The 18,673-nt window shown below is 41.2% G+C and overlaps 1 protein-coding gene across 5 annotated transcripts in view; it reads left to right on the top strand.

Moving 5' to 3' along the window:
* Positions 1-5,138, top strand: part of gcgra (glucagon receptor a) — a 30,241-nt gene extending 25,103 nt beyond the window's left edge. For all 5 annotated transcript variants that reach the window (XM_028412846.1, XM_028412842.1, XM_028412844.1 and 2 more), the window contains exons 10-14: positions 376-445; positions 1,979-2,067; positions 2,150-2,294; positions 2,608-2,649; positions 2,718-5,138. In XM_028412846.1, coding sequence (XP_028268647.1) covers positions 376-445; positions 1,979-2,067; positions 2,150-2,294; positions 2,608-2,649; positions 2,718-3,059 — 688 coding nt within the window. In that variant the 3' untranslated portion in view covers positions 3,060-5,138. The remainder of the gene's footprint in view (positions 1-375; positions 446-1,978; positions 2,068-2,149; positions 2,295-2,607; positions 2,650-2,717) is intronic.
* Positions 5,139-18,673: the final 13,535 nt, after the last annotated feature.

Genomic DNA, 18,673 nt, shown 5'->3' with positions numbered 1-18,673 from the left:
CATAAGCTGATTTCCCTTCAGATAATTTAATATATGAAATTATTGTTTCATGTGGCAACAATGAAATAATATTTCAGCCATGTCCCATGATACTTGATGCTAAATATGGTCATCAGCTGTGTTAGCACATTCTCAATATGTTGTGCTAACACACAAACTGCCCAAATTTCTTGCAGCCTCAGCAGTAAATAGGCTGATGAGCGGAGACAGTGTTGTTACGTAAAAGCTTTAAAAAAAAAAATCCACAGGGCATCCTGCCTCATCAGCCAGACAGAAGAAAGCGTTCTGTAACAAAATGTGCATAAGCCTGTGAGGCGCAGAAGTACAGGATGCTTTTCTGATCGTCTCTTATTTATTGTTTACTCTTTTTTTCAGGTGCTGGGGTCAAAATATAAACATGAATTACTGGTGGATTATCCGTTCGCCCATACTTCTGGCTGTTGTGGTAATTTCCTCTTCCTTTCCTTCCACTCTTTATGCACATAAATCTGCTTCTGACCATCATGGGTGTAGTTTCAATAAAAGTTATTGAAAATTTGACTTTCAAACATTTTTACACTTAAATCCCACATGTGAGCCCACTTTATTTCAACATTTTTCCCCTAATCATACACTATACAATATTAAACACAGCTCTTTTATTCATGAAGCGTGAAAGGCTGGCTGTGCCTCACACCAACATCTAGAATGCATGTCTAAAAGTCAAATAAATCAACACGATTATTTAAGATTGTTACCAGCTCTGCAGTTTTTTTCTATCCATCCTGTGACCATTTTTTTAAGGTGCGCCCTACAAAGGTCAGTCCCTAACATTTATAGAGGTCTAATTTGTCCTGGCTCTCATGTAAAGCCAGACATCCTGGCATTTTCCATGCATTAATCGTCCCACTTAAGTGGCCTGTATCCCACAGGAATTCCTGTGTTTGGGTTGTTGTAGGAATGGGAGGGCTGGTCCCCCATTTTGCAGTTTCCCCTCTTTATAATGATCCCACCATTTTACAAGCTGCACATGAGAGGAAAAATCTGCACTCGGTAGTGGGTATGTGCATCTGTAGTAGAACTGCATCTCCATTCAAGCATGTGCAAATGTGAAGAATTACATGTATTAGATGTATAGTCCAGATGTGATTGAATCTGTGTGCATTAGAAGGTGTGCTTCTAAAGACAGTTATATGGTTCACATTAATATTTATGTATGCAAGTTGTGTCTTCAGTAGATAGACACACTCGAATATATTTTTATACAATTCTATGATATCACATTGCATGAGTATCTATGTAGAATTGCAAATGCATTGTGCTGCTTTCCTGTCAACTCTACTGTAAAATCAAGCAACTGCACACTGATATAAGGAAAGCTGACAATAATTACATGTACAAATAAGGCCCAAGCACCTGTAAATTACCCATAACAGCTTGGTTCTAAATATAAAAGGTCACATCAGAAGTGATTTTCATCAGAGAAACACTGCTGTTTCTCTAAATACCAGCAGCTGTGAAAGTGAAGCCTGCTAACAATGTGCCCCTCTCCGTCTACAGTGGGAAAGGGTTAACACAACCATATGACAAAAACACCTTCTTCTTCTTCGTCTTTTTCTTTTTTTAACAAATAGTGGTGAAGTTCTGTTGAAGTTCTGTGATATTTGTCACTTCTGTCGCTAAATCTCATCCATCAAAGCCAGTGCAGCGCTAACACTGCTTCGTATGTGTATTGGGGTGAAAGCAAAGGTTTTATTAAAGCAAAACATTGTGTGTCACAATAATAAATGTGTTCAAACAGAACTACACCCAAACTTTGACTGCAAACGCATCCTTTCGTCTTTTATTTTCTTTTAAATCTACCAGAATTCTTCCATAATGCACCACATACAGTTCTCGAACATACAGATCTAAGCTTAAAATGATCAAGTTAATTGTTCAGGACTTAATATCTCATTAAAAAAAGATATGGGTTGACTTGGACTTTGTCTCTTTATAGATCAATTTCCTTATCTTCATCCACATCATCAAGATCCTTGTGTCAAAACTTCGAGCGCACCAAATGAGATACACAGACTATAAGTTCAGGTGAGTCGTGTTTGAGCGTGCTTGGTTTCTGTAGGTCCTCTCCTGCCTTCTGACACTTTGTTCCTTCTCCTCTCCACCTCAGGTTGGCTAAGTCGACTTTAACCCTGATCCCGCTCCTGGGTATCCATCAGGTGGTCTTCATCTTCGTGACGGACGAGTCCACCAAAACCACCATCAGTTTACGTCTCACTAAGCTCTTCATTGACCTCTTCTTCTCCTCCTTTCAGGTCGGACTGTGAAAAACGACTCTTTTTTTTTTAAAAGAAACTTTATTGTTCTCTGACTTCCTGAGTTTCCTGTCTATGAGACAGTTGAGAAGCGCTGTATTTACTTTTGTGTCAGAAGGGATTACATTAACATAATGTGCTACCCGCACTGCTCAATGACTGTGTCACACTGTGACATAATGACGTGACCTTTAAGCTTTGGGGACACAGATGACAGATGAGCAGCAGAGAGATGAGATGGGGCAAAATGGAAAGTCAGTGTGTTGTAGTGTACACTTTCAAGGTTAACACGGGCTTTGATTTCGGTTCGCAGGGTCTCTTGGTGGCCATCTTGTACTGCTTCGTCAACAAAGAGGTGAGCCTCCTTCACTGTGTGCCACATGCTTTTCTTTTGGTGTTGTATTCATCTGTGTGTCTTCTCAGGTGCAGTCTGAGATCCTAAAGAAGTGGAAGCGCTGGAAGCTGGGGAGAAACATCGAGGAGGAGTACCGTCACACCTACAGCAATACCCCAAACATAAAGACAGGCAGCTTGTTGAACCACGTCTCCAGACTGCCACACCTCCCGGACATCGCCAAAACGTCTGCCCCGGTCTGCATCCCCGAGGAGAGGCACATGCTCGTCGATGGCTGCCATAATGGCATGGGGCCAGGCAAGTGCACAGAGGGAACCGTCAGCAACTGCACCCTGGTGGAGGATATTAGCATTACGGACAAGGCACAGTGCTACGAGGTGCAGAGGGAGAACATGGAGAGCCACCTGTGAAAAGCACAGGGAGAGAAAAAAAACGTGACGGGAAAAAAAAAGTTGGCTCTGACAGACTGCCCTGATTGGCTGTGAAAAGCTGGGCTGATAGAGTCACTTGTCAGAGCAGTCCTCAGAGATTAGTGTCACCAGGAGACTCTACCTGTGCATCGGGAGAGAGTAGCACTCTCAATATGATGGACATCCTCACCAAGATGTCTAATGTGCTGTGCATCAGGTGAATAATAATAACTTTATTTATGTGGATGGACAACAGCAAACAAAACCAACACAGGGTCCACAATTAAGTCTCTGCTAATTCATGCTGTCTGTCAGATGTGTTTGTTTTGTGGTACTGGAGGTTAACTGGACACAAAAAAGACCAAACAAAACGTGGAGGTTTTGGTCAGAGGGGGATGCCTTTTATATATACTGATTTTGATGGTAAAAAAGGAAGCATTCTGTTGACTGAACCGCAAGGTGACCGCAGTGTTGTTCAGGTGGCCCTGCACGGGGCCCATGGGAAACTGGCAGCTGCTCTCCCCAGGTCCTTCCTGGTGTACAAACAGACATTGAAAAGAGGTCAAGAAATGGTGCAAGATGAATTATAAATAAGCTAAAACAAGGATCTTCACCTGGCTTTCTTATGTCTTTGAAAGAAAAACAAATCTTATATGTATGTATATATATACATATATATATATGTATATATATGTCAAACCTCGAATTCTGCCGAGTGCTACAGATGTGACAGATTAAATGTGCCGATTGCGTTTTCTGTGTTTTCTCCCCCTCCTTTTGCAAGATGTTTGTCTGACTCACATGCTTCAACAAACATGCTGAAAGCCAATAGAGAGATATGTGCACTCAGATCAGGACTAAAAATACATAACATACTGTATAGACATGACCTGTAAAAGCGCACATGCATAAAAAAATAAAAAATAAATAAAATCCAAAATCATCTCTCAAAATGACGTGTCACCTTTGGCACGAAGGTGCGATGTTACATATAAGGGGCTGACGTGCTTTAGATTTAGAAGTCGGCTGAATCGTTGTACGTCGCCGCTTCATCAGCGCATAGCCTTAACCTGACTCTGAACAAAAACTCTGCACCATATAAATAGAACAAAACCTCATTAGCAACCTGACAAACAAAGATAAATGGTACATATTGTCCAAAAAATGTCATGGTGACTTTGCTCTGTATGATTGACAATTTGCACAATGTTAATTTATAATTGTATGTATATATGTGTTTAAACAGGTGATTTTATTCAATTGCAGTCTGTATATTTCATGCATGTGTGTTTGTGTGTATTTGAAAGAATGAATGTGTGTTTTCACATTTGTGTTACAGTGCACAGAATAATTGGCTGCAGCCAGAGGGAGCGACGGGTTGATATAAACCAGCGCAACTTGGCTTCACACAGATCACAGGGGTCAGAGGCCGTTATGAGTCAGTCCCTCTCTAGCATATACAGTGCAGCACCACAGGACATTCCCAGACATCATGCCTATATAAGGCACAGGGAGGACATAGATCTGTGTGTTATTATGGAGAATGGTCTCAGTGTGAGTCCTCGTTGGCATTTTGTAGCAAATTAGAGCAACGTGTTTGTGAAAAACGCAGACATCAACATCTGATTGTAATCTAGCAGGTAGATATCTGATAGGTGACTGCAATCTTCTTACTTTTGCAGGGGTTCACACAGTAACAAAGGAATGTTGTACACATCCGGTAAAATAAGTAGTGAGTCATTTTCACTAATATTTGAAGCTGCCACCTTGACTGTGTGTATGTATATGAAGCCAGCAGCTTGGGTCACTCCCTCCTCCTGGACCATAGTGGTTCTGTCTGAATGTATTCTTTGAAAGGCCTGGGTTCTTGTACAGTACGTTTAGTTTGAAGAACTGACATCAGTGGAAACTGACCATGTTCAGGTGTATACAGTTCAACATTTGCAGTATTGTGTCAGCTTTGTGCAAATTGGTGAAAGAATAAATAACAATGTATGTGAAAGATGATTTTAACATGCATCAGCTTTTTGTATTGGTGAACATTCATAATGTTTAAATAAAAAAAACAGGAAGCATGTGCACACCTCAGCTTGTTGTGGCTATAGATAGTGTACGTTGATTCTGTTCCTGTTGATGCTCAGACACAAAAAAAATGGCTACCCTTTTACAACCTCTGAAATGAGCTTTTCCTCCATGATCATGGTTGCCATGGGGATGGGGTGTTTCCCAAAATGATCTCAGGAGCACGTAGATCAGATGCTCATCTTGTGATCTCCACGACAACCAAACACAAACATACAAAAACACTTGTTATAATATTTGTGACAACCATTAACTCATTAAACAACAAAGTAGTTGTTATCAGTTTCACACACACACACACACACACAATCAAACCAACACACTCACATTAAATGGGACATAGGCTTACAGATAGCCAGCTCAAGTCCAGGATCAGGTTCAGAAGGGAGCATGCCATCTAAGAGGATGATGGCTCCCTGTGAGAAATGACAAATGAGAAAAGACAATTACTAAGAATGAGATGGGGAAAGAAAGCTTCCAGAATAAAAGAGATGATCCTAAAGAAACAGACTCTGTATCTGACATGAATGACACGTGTCTGCTTGGCTCAGCAGCTAATTACACCCAGTTGGTGGCATTTCCCTTCAACCAAATAAAGATCATGGGGGCTTGTTTAAGTAATCTTGATGCAGGAAGATGGGAAATAGAAGATACAACATCTCTTCTGTGCTCCATAATGCATAAGGAGTAAATATATTGGGGGGAAAGGTCAATCGATGTTTGTGTTGTTTCCCTGAGGCCTGGGAACTGGGCCTGTGTCCAGACAAACAGATTATGTTTGATTGGGCCATAAAGCCAGTGACTTATTCCCCGTCCCCGGCTCTCTGACAGACATGTGCGGCTGCCGTGCTATCATCGCTTCCTGGGATCCTCGGAGTGGCACAGCTGGTGAGGCGTGGAAGGTGTGCATTTGTGGACGTGTATTTAACATCTAACAATCTCTCCAAGATGTCACCTGAGATGTCTGCAAGCAGGGCACACAAATATGTGAGTGAACTGTGACATGTGCTCCAGGCCAATACTTCCAACTTTCATCACATCTAATGACATAAGTGACTTATATAATAACATTAAAAAGTCCATTCATGGATGGTCATTTTGGTGCTATATTACTCCATATTTGTGTCATTTTATCTCAGAGAAGAGCAGTAGCTGGATATCTTTAAATTCAAAAGACAAGCTTTTCAAAACAAGCAAGGGCTCTACAGTAAAACAAGACACTGCCCAGAGGAGAAACATGAGAAAATGTCACACATCACATTCTTAACGTGGAAATAAAGACTGCTCTCACAAACCGAGTACTGCTGCTGGCACTGTCTTTTCATATTGCACTCTGTTTTCAAAGCTCAGTGTTTCTCTTCTTATATGAAACTAATGGGGATTTTTTTTCTAAACTTACACTCACAGACTCTAAACTCAGGTATTATAGCTCCTCTAAAAGCCGATAAATGTCCATATTCAGGTCAAGGCAATATTATAAATAACACATTTCATGCACTGCCGCCACAGGATTATTCATGTTTACATGTTAACCATGATAAACCAGCAATTTCTTATTTTGAAGGTGGTCTGTTATCTTCCGCGCTTCTTCGTTTTGTTTAGTTTCCCAGCATTTCAGCCAATCACTCAGCTGTGTGTATATATAGACCCTGGTTGCCTGCTACTCTTATCTTTGTGCCTTAGTTGTCAATCCAGCTGTTATATCAGTATTATTTTTTGTGTATGACCTCTGCCTGTCTTTTTGATTTTGAGCTTGTCTCTTCCTCGTGGTTCGATTTTGTTTTGCACCCTTTGGACGTTTGGACTATTTTTGGATTTGACGTGCATGGATTTCTGTGGTCGGGGGAAAAAAACAAATGTCTGTATGGTGGACATCATTTGGTGAATGTGATCCTGGAGTCATTTCCTTTCATCACAGAGGATGCTTTAGTGCGATTAAGGTATTTACATACTGTAATAATGCAACTAATATCAGGATACTCCACAAGTCTTAATCCGATTATGGTTGACTCTGACTATGACCTCAATCAGGCTAAAGTAATCAAAAAAGAGTGTTTACACAGCAATGTGCAATATTCTGAGTGCACTCTTATGCTGGTTCATGTCAATGCATGTAAATATGATGATTGAATAGGCAGGCTTTTGCAAACAAACATGGAGAAAAAAAGTGGCATCAACTAACTCACGTTCACACACAGACAAAGTCAAGAGCGGCAACAGTAGACTGGACAGACTGGAAGTGTTACAGGCAGCAGACAGAGTGTGGCTGGTGTGCTTGTGTTATCTGGCAGCGGCAACACTGGATTAGGGCTGGGCTGGTTGCAGGTGAGTTGAGCTAAGAGTATGACAGGAAATGAGCTGAATGAGGGATTATTGGCATGGAGCGTGACAGGCACAGGGAGGAGCTGGGAGGGGGAGCGATGCGGAGGTGGCAGAAAAGTCAGAGCAACAAGAAAACATGAGGAAGAGTTAGACACACAGCGTCAGCCTGTGTGGGAAAACAGAAGGCTTGATGAGTGGGGGGGGGGGGGGGGGGTATGCATGCTGAACTTTGACCCACATAGGTAGTGTGGCACATGACTGATTCGAAAGCGGTCCATGTTAAAAACATTCTCCTCACGCTCAAAGCGTGGCAGGCTGCTCAGCTCAATCAGCATCATTTACCATGTTTCACATGAGGCAGCAAAGAGGAGAGATTCATTGGTTTGGCTAATGCATGAGCGTCATCAGTCAGGTTGTTAGAGCTCATTAGCTGAATTTAAAGGGTCAAGTTCGACTCTCTCAAGTAGAGCAAAGTCCCATGGGTGCACACAGCGTGGGTCGAAGCAACCCAATTTACCAATAGCTACTAAACCCCTGTGTAACATGAAGAAGACTCTTACGCACGCATCCACCCACTCGCACAGCACACGGCCTCATCTGAGAGATCCCCCTCACCAGGCCCTAATAGTCTGTCAACACCCCTACACAGTCTGGTCACAAGCACGCCAAATTAAATCAGCCAAATGCGCAATCAGATTACAGCCATCAAACACAGAATCAGCAGAATAAATTCAATATCTCGGACAGTGTGGTGGTTTATAGCGGAAGCTATAGAGTGACTGACCTGGCTCTGTATAAATTCACTGGCCTGGGCTGGATGGGAGTCTGATAACCAAGATTAAAAGAAGTGAATGTTATTGTTCTGTGCTCAGCAGGGTGTCAGAAACTCACCAGAGGAGGAGAGAAACACTGTTCACAGCAAATCTCACATGAGAAACATGACTTAGTTTAATGCCAACATGACACAACACATTGAGCTTGAAAGGTTGTGATGTTTTTATGCTAAGCTAACCCTCTATCAGCTAATCCTGAATATGCACTTTGTGTGCTCTCTTCTGCTTCTGCGTGACAATGACAACCTCTCTCGGCTCATTTATTAATATAGATCTGAAACAAGGGAAGACACTGTCTCACAAAGCACACACACGGACAAGAGTTGGGTGTCCCTTCTGCAGAGTCTCTCTAGATGGCGCTAAATTATACTGTCCCATTGGTAAAACTACACAACCAATACAGTATACAGAAAATAATGATAACTCACTGGAAAGTGGAATCAAAAATAAATACAGGAGTTATTATCCTCTTACACTTGCACATCTCTTTTTATGTCAGTTTAATAGTGAGACACTTTGTTGTTTTTTTTTGGTTGTCCATCATTTAAAGAGGAGATTAGCTGGACAAAGATCAGGATGTAACTGCTATAGTAATAGCCTCAAACAGGCCTGATGTACACTTAAAGGCAATTTTACACATGCTATAAATGGTTCCTTCATCCTGCCATTATTTCAAAGACACTCATTCACATCTATTATGCTGAAAGTCCACATGGAGTTGGACCACTTTATTAATCCCCAACTAATAAGGAGCCTGAAAACTTCATCTGCTGTTAAGTGCATCTTACAGCACTGACACAGGAATAGCTGCTGTTATTTTAGCCGCTGATTGATTCAGGCTGACATGGTAGATGGGACATTTATTGTGTTCACTGATGTAAAACCTTAACCCTAACTATCCAGCCATTCTGTCTTTTTTGTTTGACCCGATTTACACAAAGCTTTAACTGTGGGACAGATGTCCTCACACTTACTCCTAGAGTATTCTGGTATACAGGTTTCCAGAGATGAGATGTGTTGGCTGAAATGCTGTATTTCGTTTAAAGCAGACATGCTGGTAAGCATTTAAAGGACATTGTGGTATTCAGATGCTCGTGCTTCTGTGCAGTTTATAGACAGAAGCGACTTTCTGTTCTTCTTCTTCTAATTGTGCTGTCACAGACATTAACATCGAACATGCTCAGTGAGGCCTGTAGGCTCTGACATGTAGCTCTTCTGTGTTTTCTCTGAACATTGCAGCTTGGGGTGAATTTGCTGGGACTCCTGGGACAGCTGTCCTAAATGCTTTGCACTTGTGAATAATCATTCTTTCCAAACTGTTGTGCAGCAACAGTTGCTTCTCTAACATTATTGTTTATGTCTTTCTCTCTTGTCATTGTGTTAACACACACCTGAATGCTCCAGCAAACTGCCAAAACAGCTGTCTGTACACCTGCTGATGATCAATTCATTAAGGACTGATGATCAAGATTCAAGTTTCAAGATTCAAGATTCAAGATTCAAGATTCAAGATTCAAGATTCAAGATTCAAGAAGTTTATTGTCAAATGCACAGCACTTTACAGTTACACTGAGCAATGAAATTCTTACTTTGCGAGTTCCCTTCATATGACTTTATACACAACTAGACTAATATAAAAAAACAGTAGACTTAGGCATAAGAATAAATAAAAATACGAATAAGCAATAGGAAAAAAAATTAAATAAAAAAAAAATTAGAATAAAATAAAATAAGCAAAATGAGCAGTTCTATGTACAGAGGGTGTTATCAGTATTTAAGGTGCATTGCTTATGCATTATTGTAGGTAGGACATTTAGAGTGTACAAATATGTTAAGAGATTGTACATGCAACAACGATAAAATGTGCAATTTCTGCATTGTGGCAATGATGTTACAAGATAAATGTTCAGTCAGTGTTCAGCAGCCTGATGGCCTGTGGATAGAAACTGTTTTTTAGTCTGGTTGTCCTTGCTTTCATGCTCCTGAAGCGTCTGCCTGACGGCAGGAGTGTGAACAGTGTGTGCTGTGGGTGAGTGCGGTCTTTAATGATGTTGTGACCCTCTTTGTGACCCGGGCATTGTAGATGTCCTGTAATGGTGGAAAAGCTGCTCCACAGATGAATTGTGCCGTTTTAATGACATGCTGGAGAGCCTTCCTGTCCTGAACGCTGCAGTTCCCATACCAGACTGTAATGGAGTTTGTCAGGACGCTCTCCACTGTGCATCTGTAGAAGTTGCTGAGGAGTTTGGAGGGTAATCCAAATTTCCTCAGCTTCCAGAGAAAGAAGACTCTCTGTTGAGCCTTCTTGATGATCTGCCGTTTGTTGTGAGCCCAGGTACTTACCAACATCAGCACCTGCTGCAGCTCACACAGTTAAATCTTATGGAAGCAGTGTTATTACTTTCATTTAATCACATTTGTTCTTTCCACAATTATGTATTTATGGCATGAGTGATATGGTATATTATGTTATATGAACAGGAGGGATGTGTTGGAGATTCCTGGAGATTCCTGTACATGTGATCTTCATTTTCTAGTGAAAACTAAACTTTTTTCTAGGAATTATACATCGTACTTCCTCATGTGCTTAATAACAATGCACAAACTTTTAACCCTATCCTAAAGGGATGACTCTCTTGACCTTTCATTAACTGTATGGCTCTGTTATGACTTACTCGTGACTGTCAGATAACAATTTTCCTGGTTTATTACTGACAAGAGGGTACTAACTTTTGAGCATGACTGTAGCAGTGTAAGTGCGTCTCAATGCATGTGTGCATGAGAAAGCAAGTGTTCCGAAGGGAGAACTTGTCTTGCCTGCAGCAGTGTTTGTGTGTTTTGGGGTGAGGCTGAATGTACAATAAAGGAACAGTGGTAAACATCCAGGTCTTGTGTCCCAGAAATGTTCACCAGTCATTTTTTCCAAGTCCAAGTCAACGCTCAAATGACTGAAATGAACATTCTCTCATTAGATTGTAAGCATCCTGTATCATCATCTATTATTATACACCTACATTACAGTATCAAAATTGATCAGAGCATGGTCACTTAGGAGGGCTGTTCCAATGTGCAATGTGAAGAAACATCATGAAACATCATGTCTGTATAACCTACATCTGTGCTTTGATTAGTTTGCTCGCATACGGGCCAAGTGTCCCTTAACCTAACCAAGTGATAGACTGACCTATCCTTGTGCATGTTGAGGTGCCTGATGAAATTGGACGTTGTTGAGCTGGCATTGTTTATCCTGACGCCACACACTCTGCAGGTTGTCGTTCGCTAATTAGCCGTCTGTTCAAAGGGCACCATATCCAAATGTTTTCACAAATGGCACATCTACAGGAGAAGCTTTGGAGTTTTGGTGGACTGTGACACTGCCAACATGGGCGTCCTGGAGCATCCCACCGAGCCTCGAAACTTCTTTGGAAACAAGCAGGTGACATCACGGAAGCTTTGTCGATAGTTTTTACTGTCAATGGTTTTAACCCTATAGACCTTGTGAAAATGGAAGAATGAACAAAAACAAACAAATGTGAAGTTATGAACCTCACACCATTACCCACCCCTCCATCTCCACCCTTGAACTTTTGGTGTACATCAGCCACATAGCCGGATGTATCATCCTGGCCAACACGTGACCATCTGTCCTCTCTGGTGTAGGTGAGCATGCTGTTGTGTGATGTGATGATGTGTGATGATGTGTGATGATGTGTTGTTGAAAGAGATGTAAATCCTTGAATTTAATGAGAGGGTATTCTCTGTTTTTTAAAAGTTGCTGCTGAAAAGTGGGTCCACAACTCAAAATGACAATAAAACCTCCTGATGCGGCTGGCTGTGGTACACTCTGACTCCACATACGGAAGCTTTTGCCCCAAAGGAACTTTGTCAGTAAACCACTTCACATCTGCTGTGTTTAATCTGAGTCAAAGCAGCAACTCAAGCAGTAACTCAGAGACAGATTGGTCCGGCCTAAGCATAGGCTGCAAGGTAAAGTCACTTCCTATCAGGATTACAAAAGAACAATGTTTTCTATTCTTCCTGAGTTACTCATCACCCTACACTGTGTTGTTTTAGCTTTGTCTAACAAAGAGAAAACGAATGTGACCCAGGTTTTCATCACATTTCAACAACACATTTCTGGACAGTTAGTACTATGTGATTTAGTTTAGAATTACAAATCCTCGCTGCAGGGAAATGTGTAATTATGGTAAGTGGCAAGTCTCCCATAGATATTTTCTTGGTTTTACTGAGGAATGACAGAAGCCATAATCATTCCTCTCACCACCTCATCTCAGGCTCGCGGATCTACTACACCTCACAAACTGCTCTCGGTGTCAGCCTTTAACCTGTACAGCTCTCGCAACTGTCGAAGCAATAACTCTGAGTAAAAATGTGTGTTAAAAAGTGTTTGTCTAAATACAGGTCTCTGTGGATGATGAATGTTCTGTTAAAGTGCTACATTTTAGGAAAGCTTGAAATCAAATGTTTGCCCGTAGTATCAGAACGAAGCTCCACCGAGGAGGCAAACAGGCTGATGGTGCTCTCTCTATTCAACAAGCTCATCATTAAAAGCTTCCGATCAGATGTGGGCACATCAATGTGAGATAAAACCCTGCCTTGAGTGGATTTCCCTGACTTCTGGAATCAATAATCTTGTGACTAAAAGCAGACAGTGTGACATCCGTGTAACCTTCTTTAATGGGACTCTCTGACCAGAGTTCCTATTCCCCTTTGCCTGAAGGAGCAAATGTAACTTCCTGCTCAAGGTTTTATGGCCTCAGTAAAGACTTAGCAGGAACATTTTCACCAGTCCTTCTTGAAGGAAACTCTTCATTAGCATCTTGCTGCTCTGCTCTCTCCTACAGAAACAGGACCAGTGAGCAGAAGCTGCCAGGAGATTAAAGCTGTCTCCCCAGCTCTCTGCACATTCATTTACCCACCAGCCTGTTTAGTGAATACTGATGCACGGCCCCCCTGGTGAGAGATGTAAACAAACTACCGTAACCTGTTTTGGATTTACCTGTGCGGCTCAGATTGTCTGTCATCAACAAAGCAGGTGGTTTTTAGTGAAAAAAACAGAAACTTGCATGCTTTGAATTCACATCAGCTCATTAATCTTCACCACATGCTACCAGGGTCCATGACTGTATACTGTGTTAAATCTCCTCCACCAGACCAGGAGAGTGTTGCAGAAAGTGACAGCCTGACTGTGATGCTCTGTAGAGGTCATTTGCACATGATGAATTTCAGAAGTTTCATTAGTGTCCAGTCACACAGAGTTTATGTGATCTGCTCCCCTGAGTGTTAGCTGCAGATCAGGAGATTCTGTGGGAAGGAGGAAAGGGTTTCCTGAGAAACAAGTTTTCAATCACAACAAACAAACAAGTGAAGTATTTCACTCCAAAAACAACCAGCCCCACACCAGGAATATGATGTTCCTTCTGAATGGAAGGGGTTAATTGGAATGTTTGTATGTTTTTTTACACTTATAACACACCTCCATTTTGCCAGGACTTCCTCATGGTTGACCATAGTGCTGTGAATAAAAAATAATAATAACAATAAAGACAATAAAACATTAAAAGCCAACATCTTTTGGCCACCTCGCCCACTCTATTGTGGATGTTTTCTGCATCTACTGGTCATTTCAGCTATCCGTAAAAAAAAAAAAAAAACATGTCATGTTTGGAGTAGGCGGAAACCGATCCATCATTGTTTTTTTGTGTTTGATAGATCATCAACCTGTGTGAACTCCCCACTCTATAAAATGCCACTCCTCTTCACACAAAGACAGACTCAAGTGTTGTATCCAGTCAGGGGGAGCCATGAAAATGGAAAAGCTATTTATCCTGACGGCATTCCATGTATTCCATCTAAGACCTCTGATTACAAATCAAGCCCCCTTACCGCAAAGCCTCATCCCCTCACCACTCGGACTCCCTCTCCGCGGTTAGCATCTGCTATCCAGCTGAAAGCCTGTGCAATCTGAGGAGCAACAGAGATTAGTGTTCTTACCTGAAACCTCAGCCGATTTATCCCAAATCCTACCTGTGATTATGACCAGATACAGGAGCACTTCAGAGTCTATCGGCCCTGTCTGTCCTTCCTGTTGTCATTCTGCAGTGTGTGCTTGTGTGCTGAGGACTGATCGTCAGCAGTTATGTATGTCTTTATGTGGTTCTAACATGCCTGCAATCTGCCCAGTGTGAGACTAAACAGATTGTATAGAGCTTAGTATTTTCTACACCACAAAACTGTGGGAAAGATGGATGGACTAGAGTCAGCCAGACATGAATCACACCAGTGGTTTGAGGGTTTTCTAGGAGTTTGTGTAATTATTATGATGGCAACTACTTACAAGCATTTCTAGGAAAACTGAAAGTAAATCTTGTTTGTATGCTCGTCACAGTCATTTGCATCATTCAACGCTACTGATACACAATGATAATATACCAGTCATACAAACTCAGTGTAAGGAAGGTAAACTCTATATAAAGAGAGAGGAAGTAGTTCGGACTCCTCGAAATATCTCCCAAATTGGTACTGCTGCCATGTTGGAACACGTTGCCACCATTGAACCAGTCTATCAGAGGTTCCAAACACTCCCTTCACTTTTTCATGACTTAGCTGCTCTATTGGCTACTGACTTCCTTGTTTTGTTAGACAACAATATCTAAATAAATACAAATGCAATACAAGCCATAAACCATGGCAACCCAAAACCATGTCTGGAAGAAAATTTATTTATGGGGCATTTTTTGTCAGGTCTATATCCAACATGATAGATGCTGGGTTCATGACTTACACTGCAGCCAGCCACCACTGCAATCCAGATGTTTTGTAGGATGTTGTCCATCTTTGAAGGATGTTGTCCATCTATATACTGTCTATAGTAATGAGGAAGGACAGTGTGGAAGATCTTTCATGGTGGATGTTCTTGCAGGAACCCTCAGGGTTGATAAGTATCAGGTGCCTTCAAGTTTTAGATGGGGAGAAGTGGTTACTATGGTAACACACTCTTATTGCATCTAGTCCTGGTGCCTGCCACTGAAGTCTAACAGCCCCAACCAATAATTTTATGAGAATGCTTACAATTTGTTCTGAAGGTTGACTTGACTGCATGCACCAAATCTCAATCTATTTTTATATGAGATAAATTTAGGACAAATAATGTCATTAGGATTGATCTGAAGATCAATATCAAATGTATTTCCCATATTTATGGAGCTATTTTGGCATTGGCATCCACACAGTCATTCCACTGATATGGCCAGGAAGCTAATACTCTAAGTACTCCAAGTTGAATAATGGACTCCACAGTATGTTTGTTCAAGCATACTTACAGAAAGCTAATAATTGCCTTGTAAAGCCTTTAACCCTATATTGTGAGGCTGCCCACATCTTTGGTGTTAGCGAGTCAAATTTGACCCATGACTTAACTCAGCCCAAAAGACCAATGATTATTATTCAGTATCATGTTTCCCTCATATCTTACTTGTCACACATTTTATCTTACAACATACCCCCTCGTTAAAATTCATCAAACTTTACAGCCAATGCAAATGTGCCATTTCAGACAGGATCCTCTGAATAGGTGGTGGTATAAACAACTGAAATGCTGTCTTGATGTCCTCAACATGGGATGCAGCATATCTTGTAGGTTCCGGGGTCATTCTGATGACGTTCTCAGCAGATGCTCTACCATGGATGTCATAAGGGATTGACGACCATGAAATGTTTTTTTTTTTTTTTTTTTATCTAAAGATCTCTTTTTGTGCATCTGGTATCTGGCATCAGCCCATATGGGGTGATCTTTACCAGCCAAATTTGTCAAATTTGACCCAAACCAACATAAATGTCACCATTTCTTTTAGAAACCTTCATAATTTACAAAAAATGTTAAAGCTGTGTTGTATTAAAAAATCTTCTGAGGATATTATGAAGCCTTCTTTTAATAATAAGCCTTGTGTAAACTGATCTAATTTGACCCTAACACAATATAAGGATTAATAAAGGGGCACTGATTTAGAACTGATTGTAAGAAGAGTAATGAAGCAAATAGTGTCAAACTCCAGTATCACATCTCTCTCTTAGAGTGAATGAAAAGCGTGCCTGCAGCCAGGCTGTTAGTGGCACAAAGGAAATGTGTCCGATGGGGGGGAAGGAAGGCGAGCAGTGTGTGGTGATGGGATGTAGTGGTTTCTGCCCTGAGAGTAAAAGGGACATCAAGTCTCTGCTTACATAAGGGCTTTGTTGATTACCACATCCATTCTAACCACACATCCAATTATTTACTTGGCATTGCTCTCACAGTGTCACAGTGGACTTTCAGACTTTGAGTAGTTGTTGTGATGGCTTTTAGTACGAGTCCATCAATCGTCAACAGGATATGGTCATGGATGTTGGCAATGTGCACTACATCTCCACTGACAGTCTTTCATTTGTTACTTCACACTATAACATTAGACCCTCATACATCAGCGGACACTGCTTTCTGAAAAGTCTCCTCATGTCAACAAAGTTTCATATTTCTCTTGACTCATCTTTGAGCCGAATAATGAGGAGAATACTTATAGTCCACACTGCAGTAAAAAACTGCAGTTCCGCCTCACAGCCTCTTGGGGATGGATCCAAAGTGAGCATATTCCCACAGACCTCCTTGTTAGGATGTCGAACTTTACAGCAGAAATCGACATGTTTACAGCTTGGTGGTAATATCAATTAGCTGTTTAGCAGCAAAATGTTCCCTAGTGAATGATCACCCAGAGGAGCAGCATGTGAGTATTCAGAGAAAATGTTTCACATATGTGTACATATAGCACATGTGACATATCACAGCAATAGTAAGTAGGACAGGACCCCCTGGAGTCAAGATGCTAGTGGTAGTTGGAGCAGAGTGTGACAAATGCAGGGATGAAGATGGCTTGCACAAAAAAGCCAATAAATAGAAAGCTATAGGAGAGGAATCACTGATTGGCTTGGAGACAGGCAAGAAGATCAATGGAAGAGTGATCAATGTTGTTGCACAGAATAATGTAATTCTAGCTCCTTTACTGCTGCCTCTTTATCCCTTAAATGTGTACCCCTACAATTCCCTTCCCTTAAACACAGGTGCAAACATGTCAAGCTATATAGTCCCATTTAATCAGGACATGCCTAAAGTATATATAACAGCTACTCCTGCTGCCAGCAAACACAAAGTCTCTGCAGAATTAGTTTCACTATAATGCTGCTCTTACATCATGAAGTGTTATCTCAATAGAACTTTAAGCAGAAATACATTCTAGGGTTGTGTATTTTTGTTAAGCATTCATTGACTGGATTCAGCTCTTTTGGGGTCCAAGCTGTGATAGAGTCTTTCATCACTGGGCTGTCTACAGGGCCATGGGAACCAGGACCACAGTAATGGAACTGTTCTGATAGGATGCAGTCTGACCATTTGATTGGAGACAGAATTAGGCCAGTGTTTACATCGTCTCCGGCGTGTTATCTCTGGATACCTCCATCCCTGTTTGGCATTAATGTTCTGCCCCGAGGTTAAGTGTTTCCAGTCCGCACTGTTCCAAGGTGATGGAGCATCCCAAGAACTCCAGAGGCTTGGTTCTTTCCCACACACACACACACAAACACACACACACACAGAGTATATGCTGTGCATAAGTGTGAGTACGATCAAGAGGATTAATGTCATGCAGACATAAATTTAGATTAAATTTATATATATATACAAGCTTTATGTTTCAAAATGCTCACAAATCTGGAACATAATGCCATATTAGCATCATGATGGCACACAAGAAAAATAATTTTGTACATGGATCTCTAGTCAGGATTCACTGAATATATCCTGTTTTTGTTAAGGCAACATGACAGCTGTGTTCAGTATACTAATGCCAGCACATCTTATCTTGTGCAGCGCTCAAAATATGGATATTTGTTCTACATTTGTGTATTCTAATAACATCGCCACTGCTACTGTTCTTGTTGTAGCTTAATTGGAATGGATGTTAGGGTAACACTGCTCAATCTATTCACAAAGCACATTTCATGCAGGTTGGTGCACTTTAATCTGTAGATGTGGGATGTGAATGTTTTTGTCTATTTGCATGCATGTATGGAATTTGTGCTGAGCTATTTCCGCCCCTGTAAAGAAAGACACAAAATAGCACACATTTCATTGTGCATCCCTCCATGTTGGTTTATTTTGTGGTATTAGACATGTGCATGTTGAGTAACACTATGAGCTACAAAGCTCAGCAGCAGTTTGAGCCACTAACAATGAATAGCCGACGTGTGTGTGAGATGTGCTGTTACAGTTTGACAGAATGACACTAATTACTCCTCAAAAAGTCTTCAGGGAGCCTTGCTGGTAAAAAC

Source organism: Parambassis ranga, chromosome 8, assembly GCF_900634625.1.
Source record: "Parambassis ranga chromosome 8, fParRan2.1, whole genome shotgun sequence".
In the NCBI taxonomy this organism is placed as follows: domain Eukaryota; kingdom Metazoa; phylum Chordata; class Actinopteri; family Ambassidae; genus Parambassis; species Parambassis ranga.
This window is presented reverse-complemented; position numbering and strand designations above follow the sequence as displayed.